Source organism: Bombina bombina, chromosome 2, assembly GCF_027579735.1.
Source record: "Bombina bombina isolate aBomBom1 chromosome 2, aBomBom1.pri, whole genome shotgun sequence".
NCBI classification, from domain to species: domain Eukaryota; kingdom Metazoa; phylum Chordata; class Amphibia; order Anura; family Bombinatoridae; genus Bombina; species Bombina bombina.
The window spans coordinates 1,358,703,079-1,358,713,595 of record NC_069500.1 but is presented as its reverse complement, the minus strand read 5'-3'; the positions used below and the strand labels follow the sequence as shown (position 1 = coordinate 1,358,713,595).

General features: G+C 35.5%; 1 protein-coding gene across 1 annotated transcript in view; it reads left to right on the top strand.

The window, feature by feature from the left end:
• Positions 1–827: 827 nt before the first annotated feature.
• Positions 828–10,517, top strand: part of LOC128647538 (fatty acid-binding protein 1, liver-like) — a 29,266-nt gene continuing 19,576 nt past the window's right edge. Inside the window, exons 1-3 of the mRNA XM_053700321.1 lie at positions 828–923; positions 7,172–7,344; positions 8,791–8,883. Coding sequence (XP_053556296.1) covers positions 857–923; positions 7,172–7,344; positions 8,791–8,883 — 333 coding nt within the window. The 5' untranslated portion in view covers positions 828–856. The remainder of the gene's footprint in view (positions 924–7,171; positions 7,345–8,790; positions 8,884–10,517) is intronic.

The following is a 10,517-nucleotide window of genomic DNA, read 5'->3' as shown; positions in this document are numbered from 1 at the left end:
TATTTAAATAGTGTTTGCGATGCAGGAGGACAGCGGTTTAGGGGTTAATAAATGTATTATAGTGGTGACAATGTCGGGGACCGGGCGGAATAGGGTTTAATACATTTTATTAGTGGCGGCGATGTCAGGAGAAGCATATTAGGGGTTAATAAGTTTAATATAGTGTTTATGATGCGGGAGGTCCTCGGTTTAGGGGTTAATAGGTAGTTTATGGGTGTTAGTGTACTTTGTAACACTTTAGTTATGAGTTTTGTGTAACAGTTTTGTTGCGTAAAACTCAAAACTACTGGTCTCAGGTGCGAAACGGATCGTGCCGGTATAGGCTGTAACGCAAGCTTTTTAGCCTCATCGCAAAACTCATAATGTCTGCGCTATGGAAGTCCAATGAAAAAACATCATTTTTACGTGTACGGGACTGACATTGCGTTACAGTCTAAAAGGCTTGCAGTACAGCTATACCGACAAGTCTTGTAAGGGCTGCGGTGCTGTTTTAACGCTGAAATTACCATTTTTTCAGCATTAAAACATGAACGCACAACTCGTAATCTAGGTGTGTAAAAGGTCTCTTTTGCATGATAGAAATGTAATCTTGAACTGAGTTGACTCCTAATATTTTACTTGAGTTCACATCTAATTTTGGAAGTTGCCCAGAAGATTACTCCTTCACCCACTACTGAGAGTACAGTTGGTATTGCCTGAGGGAAATGTTAATGATTAAACAGAGGTGTAATTATGAGACATAATCTCAACTCTAACCAGATTGAGTGATAAGAAAAAACATTTATAAGTCTACAATAGTTGATGTTTGGGAATCTGTATCTAATTCTCTAGCTGCAAACACTGAAAACATTCAACAATGGCAATGACTGGAAAGTATGAGCTGGTATCATATGAAAACTATGAACCTTTTATGAAATTCTTTGGTAAGTTCTGCTATACCTATAAGATTTACTTATAGTTGTGAGATCCAAATTATGACTTTTTAAAACAAAATATACTTATGGGGAAAACATTTTTTAATTTATTTTATGAAAAGGCTTTGCTCCCTAGATCTATAACACAGTGTTTTTTTTTGTGTGACAAATAACATATTACTTAAATTATCGCTATAGTATGAACTCTTCGTGACATCCCATTATGGGCAAGATTACAAATGCGGTTTTTACGTGGTTGTGGTATCACATATACGGCGCCGCATATAAATGTGGCACATATATTTCCCCCCTTCGCCCGCAAAAGCAATTTTTACTCCAATAAGCTAATATAGAACCGCGTCGCAACAAAACTAAAATTAAACTAAGATTACAAAAATGAAAAAAGTCTAACATTACATAAAATAATAAACCAAATTATCAAAAATAAAAAAATGAAACCTAATCCCAATGGAAATTGCCCAATGAAAAGTTGGCTGATTTGAATTTGAAGAATCAAATCAGCCAATAGGAATGCAAGGGACGCCATATTTAAACCCGTACCTTGAATTCACTATTCAGTGTACAGCGGAAATTGTACGAAGAGGATCCTCAACGCACCATGGCTCCGCTGTCACGGGTCCTGCTCCACGCTCATCTCCGCTCTGCGCCGTGCCGGCTTGGTCCTGGATGAAGAAGGAAGTGGTCCCCGCTTGGAAGAAGATGTCGGCCGCTTGGAAGAAGACTTCACCGCCTGGAACAGGACATTCTCAGCCAGACTTCAGGAACGGTGAGTACCTATTTGGGGGTTAGAGTTAGGATTATTTTTTTTATTTTTATTTTTTAGATTAGGGTTTTAATGGACACTCTTAAAAGAGCTGAATGCCCTTTTAAGAGCAGTAAAAGAGCTGAATGCCCTTTTAAAGGGCAATGCCCATACAAATGCCCCTTTAGGGGCAATGGGTAGTTTAGGCTTTTTAGTGTTAGGTTTTTTATTTTGGGCGGTTTGGTGGTGACTTAGAAATTTTTTAAATGCAAAAGAGCTGTTTAACTTAGGGCAATGCCCTACAAAAAGCCCATTAAAGGGCTTAGATTAGGGAGTGTTTTTATTTTGGGGGTCGTTTTATTTTCATAGGGATTAAGTTAATTTTTTTTATTTTGGATAATTTTGTTTATCATTTTCTGTAATGTTAGACTTTTTATTTTTAATTTAATGTTAGGTTTATTTTTTAAGTATTGTTAGGATTTTTTATTTTAATAATAATTTAGTATTTTATTATTTTATGTAATTTGGGGTTAATTTAGTGGGTGTTAGGCTAGGGGGCTGAGTAATTAGTTATTTGCGTTGTGGGGGTTTGGTGGATTAGGGGTTAATAGTTTTATTAGGATTATTGCATTGTGTGGGTTTGGCGGTTTAGGGGTTAATAGTTTTATTAGGATTATTGCGTTGTGTGGGTTTGCCGGATTAGGGGTTAATAGATTTATATGGTTTGTTGCGATGTGGGTTAATGGCGTATTAGGGGTTAATAGTTTTAATAGGTACTTTGCGATGTGGGTTAATGGCAGATTAGGGGTAATTAGTTTTAATAGGGACTTTGCGATGTGGGTTAATGGCGGATTAGGGGTTAATACATTTATTAGGTAGTTTGCAATGTTGGGGTTGGCTGATTTAGGGGATAATACTTTTACTAGGTAGATTGCAATGTGGGTTAATGGTGGATTAGGGGTCAATAGTTTAAGTAGCCATATTGCGTTGTGGGTGGTTGTCGTTTTAGGGGTTAATACTTTTATTATTAGTTCCGATGTGGGTTTGATGGTGCATATAGGGGTTTCTAAGTGTCGGGTTTATTTTTGGGAGGCGGGTTAGACTTTTACGGGAGATTTGATATTTTTTTATTTTCTTAGGCTCCGGCAGTTTCTAAAGTGAAATAAGTCACTGGCGACTCCAGACATCGCTAGTTTATCCGACTTACGGCACTTTATGAACTGCCGGCGCCAAATATTGCAAGGACAAATTACAGGCGGTGCGAATTTCAGCAGTTGTGCTGATGCTTGTGCCGCATATGTAATCTCGCCCCAAGTCTGCAAATATATATTATTTCATTATAAGTTTTCTAAATAGAATATGTTAAATTAATTTCTTACTAACTAGACACATTAGAGCATTATATTTTAACACTATCATGCCTGGTAATTTTATTTTTAAACCCTGACAAAGAGGTAAAACAAATAGCTAAACTCCCCCATCGGAAATAGCAACACTGTGTCCCTCATTTGAGCAGGAGATAGTCAATGAGCTTATTAGGAGCAGCATACCTATGTAGCCACGATCACCTCCCCTTATCCTGCTGTATTGTGCTGCAACTTTAGCTCTTTGTTTAACCCCTTGGAAAAGGACACTAGTGTTAAAATGCTCTAATCAATTAGGACAAATTATTTTGCCATTTGTCCCATTAATAATTGTCTGTTTATCTTTTATTATATTTCTATCAGCACTTTTGATTTGGAATATCCTTTGTGCATTTATAAAATTCCCACAATGCTCCTGATTTTTTTTTAAAGGGACAGTAAAGTCAAACATTTTATTTCTTAATTCAGATAGAGCATGCAATTTTAAACAACTTTCCAATGTACTTATTTTATCTAATTTGTTTGTTTCTCTTAGTACACTTTGTTGGAAAGCATACTTAGTGCATTGCTGCTCATGAGCCTACCTACTGGTAGCTAGCTGCTGATTGGTGGATGCACACATACACCACTTTCCACTGCCTCACCATATGTGCTTAGCTAGCTCCCAGTAGCGCTTTGCTGCTTCTTCAACAAAGGATACCAAGAGGGTAAAGCGCATTTGAAAACATAAGTAGATTTCAGTCTTCAAATAGGTTACAATATCAGCAGTGTATGAATATTATTAGAACATATTATCACCTTGTTTGCTGCATTTGTTTTTCAATGGTCACTTTCCCACCACGTTCCTTATTTGGAGTAGCTAAGGAAGGACTAGCAATAAACATAACTTACCCAAATAGAATATATAGAAGCATGAGAGACATGGAGGATAAATATCATGGAGCTAGCAACTCTGAGGGTATGAACATTACTAAGATAAATAAATTGCATAATGATTTGTTAGAGCAAACCCCTTACATTATACTAAAGTATCAGAACAGCTCCCTGTGGGGTAGTTTCAACAAGCTACTTTTTATAATATTTTTATTTAGGATTAAAATCATAATGACACAGACAGAACACAATGCAAAATACAAAAGGAGAATGGGGCAATACATAATGTCAGATCACATTGTCTGCACAGAATATTTGAAGCAACTATTGAAGAAAGATGTAATCCTCATATTTGTATTAGAACAAGTTGTGGTCACTCTTGGAACCCTTACACCTCAGAGTAAAAATAAGCAGGATATAAGTTATTTACGGACCGTCTTGTAATTTAAACATAAATCAAACTGTAACCTTAAGCTTCAGATAGGGTAACAAAGCTAATATAAGCTACCTTTTTAAAGAAACCCTGGTCTATTATACAAAACAAGTGAACCTTATACATTTTTTAATCCGTACCTATCATTGGTAACAAAGAGGGCTCCTATAATATAAACCCATGAATGAACTTAAACACATATAAATCTATCAATCATAACCTCAGTAAGGGCGTGCCATCCGAAACAAATATTTGCAGAAGAGAACAAATAATATGAATGCCTATGGACTGTAAAATAATATAAGTCATCATACAAGTGTAATAGTAAGACTCCATATTAATTATTTGAAAAGAATAGGGGCGATATTACATATACGGCGTAGGCTTCAGCGCAACTGCTGAAACCCACGTCGCCCATCAATTCACCTTGTACATCGGGTGAATCACATATACGGTAACGGCGCCGTCAGATGATAAGTTGGATAAACCGGCAACGTTCAGAAATGTGCAGAAATAAACACTTTTGGAGTTGCCAGTGACTTACGACAGTTTATGAACTGCCGGCGCCTAAGTAAAAAATAAAAAAAGTTAAAAAACTACATGTCAAAATCCCTATATCCGCCATCCCAACCACACCGCAACTAATAAAAAAATGTATTAGCCTTTAAACTGCCATCCCCCCACATTTCAACTAATAATAAAATGTATTAACCTCTAAACCGCCAACCCCCTACAACGCAAACTACCTATTTAAACCATTAACTCATTGCAAACAAGCTAATAAATGTATTAACCCCTAAACCGCCATTCCCCCACAACACAAAGTATTAATCTAATCACAATGCCCCCTAACCTAACACCGCCTAAATTAACCCCAATTACATAAAATTAAAAAGACTATCTTCCTAAAAAAAAAATAAAAAAATGACCAAAACAAAAAAATCCTAATTTCAAATTAAAATTAGGGCCTTTTGTAGGGCATTGTCCTAAGTTTAACTGTTTTTTTACATAAGAAAATACAAATGAACTCCTAACAGTAAAAAAAAAAAAAAAAAACCACCGAGCCCCCCAAAATATAAAAACCTAACTCTAAAAAAAATCTAATCTTCCCATTGCCCGTAATGGAATAGGCAAAACAGGAGATAAATTCTAATATGTGGCTGTGTAAACAACAGACCAAAGAATGTTGACAGCTAAATATTAAATATATATTGGAACACAAGGAGACTGGCCACTATTTTTGCAACGTCTCAAACATTCAACAATAAAGTGTTCAGCGTAGTAGAGTCATAGAAACATAGTAACACCGATTTTGACAGCAGATAAGAGCCATAGGCCCAGCAAGTCTGCTCGATATTTCCTAAAAGTATAAACTTATCTAGTTCTCAGGATAGCCTTATGCTTATCCCAGGCATTCTTAAAGTCTCCCAAAGTCCATAGGTGCCACCTGATCCATCCATGTGCCAGGCGGCTGCGACATCCAGACTTGGATAGTGCTTACCATTAAGAAGCGGCTCAGGCCCATCAGCAGTGAGGAAGTTGTCTAAGAGTGCCTCAGAGTTGAATATGATGGTTAGTGGAGATGCATCATACTGGCTATTTATAAGTGTTGATGCTCTCTCAGCCAAGGGGCCACACTGTCACCTGTGAATAGGAGAGAAGAAGGGTTAGGTCTCCCTTTTAAGGCTCCATGCTCAAGCACAATTCAGCTATGATTTGGTCAAATGATGTTGCCAAATTAGGAGTCAAGGTACTTCTGCACTGTTATAGGTCTTGAAACAGATATCTGTGGTACACAACAAAATGAGTCATGTATGCTGAATAGATACCTGAGTTACCGGGGGTATAGTCTAAGGCCTTGCCCATGATGAAAGTACAGTCAGCTTCAACGTTCTGGAAAACAGGACTTACAAAACACAACACAAAACTCTCTTCAACCCAATATACAGCTGCTGTTTCTTTAAAGACATTTGATGGACGTCACAGCAATTTTAAGATTTTAAAGACATCACAGCTGCTTGCAGCAGAGCCTCTTATGGCAGCAGCCTAACATGGCCACCACCGAGAAGCCCCCAACAAGCTATTTGTACCTACATATAACCTAAGTTCACTGGATTCTGGAGATGATAGGGCTTGTCACTGTCATTGTGATAACAAAATATTCTTTGGTTGACATCAGCAAATAAAAAAAAAAATACAAATCAGGGACAGATATGTGGCTTAGTTAGGCTTGTGATCTTTCAGTTTTCAGACTAGAAAATACACAATTTACTGGCTAAATTTTAAGGAAAAGGGGGCAAAAAAACTAAAGTTGTTTACTATGTATATTTTAGCATGTTTGATTACAATCTTAAAGTGCTTACTGTCCCTTTAAAACACATTCTGTTTTTAGTATGATTTTTAAATCATGCTGTTTCATACTTGATAGACATTTTTGTTGCTTACTGTCCCCATGTATTCAGCCTTTCTGTAAGGAAGTTCTTCTGAAAATAAATTACCTCTGAACCTGCTTACCACCAACTTCACACAGGTGAGAGGGGACCAGCCCTGAGCCAAAAACTTTTAGGGGGGCTGCACATCAGGGGTGAGGGTACGAGAAGGTGCAATGTACATCTTGTATTTAGTGTTTATGGTATCAGGAGGTGCAATATATAGTGTTATTCTTTATGTAGATAACACTGAATGTTGGGACAGAGGAGGGCATAAGAGGGCTGGGCTAAGTAGGACCACAAATTTGTCTTGCCCAGGGCCCAGTATATATTGTGGCCCTAACTTATTATTGTTGCATTCCCAGTCATAATATCATTATTTGTTGTTCGGTTAGGTCTTCCCGATGAATTGATCCAGAAAATCAAAAATTCAAAGAATTTTTACGAGATTGCGCAGAATGGCAAACACTTCAAGTTAACAGCCACCACAGGGGACGATGTTCAACATAACGAATTTACAATTGGTGAGGAGGCTGAGATACAGATCCTAACAGGGGAGAAGTTTAAGGTGAGATGATCCTTTGCTCTGTTATCTGGTTTTATTAAAATACATCAGCATAAAATGTTGAATTAACATACAATTAACATATTGGCTACTCCAAAAAAGGAAAATGGTTGGGGGAATTTTGATTTTGAAAAACAATTGCAGCAAACAAGATGTTGATTTGTTTTAAGAATGTTTAGACTTTGCTGATATATTATTTTATATTAATACAACATAAGTGTATTATAATTATAAGATATTTAGTGTTCCTTTAAATAGACCATTTCTGGAATACTTTTGATATGTATTAGTTAAAAGGAATGTAGAAATTGCAGGTGCTTTCTTTCTAGAATAGAAATATAGATATTATATTTACTTTTTCCATGTGTGTAATTATGAAAATTCATTTTGAGTTAAATTGTGTTGTCCAGTGAGGAGGTGTTTTTAAAGTTAATTTCATCCCCAGCTAACATGACACCAAAAAATCTATTGTATCCTTAAAGAGATATGAAACCAATTTTTTTTTTCTTTCATGATTCAGATAGAGCATGCAATTTTAAGCAACTTTCTTATTTACTATTATATTTTTTTCTTCATTCTCTTGGTATCTTTATTTGAAAAGAAAGAATGTAAGCTTAGGAGCCAACCCATTTTTGGTTCAGACCCTGGGTAGCGCTTGCTGATTGCTGGCTACATTTAGCCACCGTTCAGCAAGCGCAACCCAGGTGATAAACCAAAAATGGGCCAGCTCCTAAGATTAAATTCCTGTTTTTCAAATAAAGATACCAAGAGAACGAATAAAAAATACAATAGTAAATAAGAAAGTTTCTTAAAATTTAATGCTCTATCTGAATTGTGAAAGAAAAAAAATAGATTTAATATCCCTTTAAAGGGCCATAACAGTGAAAAAATGACATTATCTTATTTGTTAGAGAATAGAATTATAAGACTATCGATCTTGCAAATGGGTTAAACCCACAATAGAAATAATACTGCTCAGGACCCGCAGAGCATTGTTGGCTCATAGCAGAAACCTTAGTCATGTAACTGCAGTTTGGAACAAATTAGTGCATGTTTCACTATTATTGCCCTATACAAAATAAATCCTGTTCTTGTAATTATGTTTATCCATCAACATTCTTAAAATCTTTAATTTAAATGGTAATTTTTCCGAATCAAAATATAAATTTATATTATTAAAAGTAGTTTAACTATTTAAAGATATTCTTTTTGATACAAACAGTGGACATTACTGTTAATGAGTAATTAATATGTGTGTCTTAGTTCCTTTTTATCTTTAATTGGATAGAGAAAAGTCAAACTGATTATACTTTTCTGTTTGTTACTTTTGAAATTTGATTTAATTTTATTTTTATGAAAACGCTAGTCAAAAAAATTATGTTCCCTAAAGCGACTAACTTTTGATACACGTAACATTAATAATAATTTCTTCTGTTTCACATCCTGCAGACTGTTGCCCAACTTGAAGGTGATAATAAATTGATCTTAAATCTCAAGGGAATCAAATCTATTACCGAACTATCTGGAGACACTCTAACTAATGTAAGCTTTAAATGATCTTTTATGTGTAACATTAACTGAGATTATATTTAAATATATTTGTAGTTATTTATATCACAATATTTCACCATATTTTATAAACATACATTTTGGGTATTTACAGCCCTATTAACCCCTTCACTGCTAAGTCTTTTTCACACCACTGTGCTAAGCCGATTTTTAGCTTTTTTTGCTGCTTAAAGGGAAAGTACAGTCAAAATTAAACTTGCATGATTCAGATAGAGCAAGTAATTTTAAGAGACTTTTAAATTAACTTCTATTTTTAAATGTGCTTCGTTCTCCCTTGGTATACATTTGTACATGTTGAAAAAGAATATGCACATATCCTACACTAGACATGCGCAACGTGTAAACATTTGTTTAGTTTCATTTTAAAAGGGCATTCAGCTCTTTTTCAGTCCATTAAAAATAAAAAAAGCCTTAATTTAAAAAAAAAACACCCCCCCCCCAAAAAAAAACTAACACCAACCCCAAAATTGGGGCAATGCCCATACAAATGCCCCTTTCGGGGCAATAAGTAGATTAGGTTGTTTTTTTTTTAGTTTGTTTTTATTTTGTGGGTTTGGGGGGTGGGGGTTTGTAATGTTAGGGGGTGTTTGTTTTAATTTTTTTGCAAAATAGCTGTTAACTTTAGGGCAATGCCCTACAAAAGGCCCTTTTAAGGGCTATTAATAGTTTGTTATAGATTAGGTTTTTTATTTTGGGGTGTTTTTTTTTTTTTTTTTTAAACGGGGTAATAGAATAGAAATTATTTTCATTATTTTGGATAATTTAGTTTGTTATTTTTGTAATTTTAGTGTTTATTATTTTTTGTATTTGTAGTTTTAATTTTTTTGGAATGTTAGTTTTTTTTATTTTTAGTAATGTTAGGTTTTTTTAGTTTAAGCTTAGGTTTTATTTTTATTTCACAGGTAAGTTTGTATTTATTTTTAAATAGGTAGTTAGTAATTGTAACTTAAATTGGTGTATTTTAATTATGTTAAAGTTAGGGGGTGTTAGGTTTAGGGGTTAATATAGTTTAATTTAGCTAGTTGTGATGTGGGGGGCGGCGGTTTAGAGTTTAATAGGTTTAGTTAGTGTTGGCGATGTGGGGGAACTGCGGATTAGTGGTTAATATGTTTAGTTAGTGCTGCCAATGTTTGGGAACTTGCGGTTTAGGGGTTAATAGCTTTATTTAGTGTTTTAATTAGTGTTGGCGATGTCGGGAAACTGCGATTTAGGGGTTAATAGCTTTAGTTAGTGTCGGCAATATGGGGGGGGAGTGGTTTAGGGATTAATAGGTTTAGTTAGTGTTGGCGATGCTTGGGAACCGTGGTTTAGGGGTTAATAGGTGTAGTTAGTGTTGGCGATGTGGGGGGGCTGTTTAGGGGTTAATAGGTTTAGTTAGTGCCGGCGATGTCGGGAAACGGAGGTTTAGGGGTTAATAGCTTTATTTAGTGTTTTAGTTAGTGTTGGCAATGTCGGGGAACTGCAGTTTAGAGGTTAATAAGTTTAGTTAGTGTCGGCGACAGTGACGTGCACTCATAGGAGGCAGGTGAGGCACTGCCGCACCTGCCATTTGGGACAAATGAAAAAAAATAATATAATTTTATAAAAAAAGTTAAATAAAGTTAAAA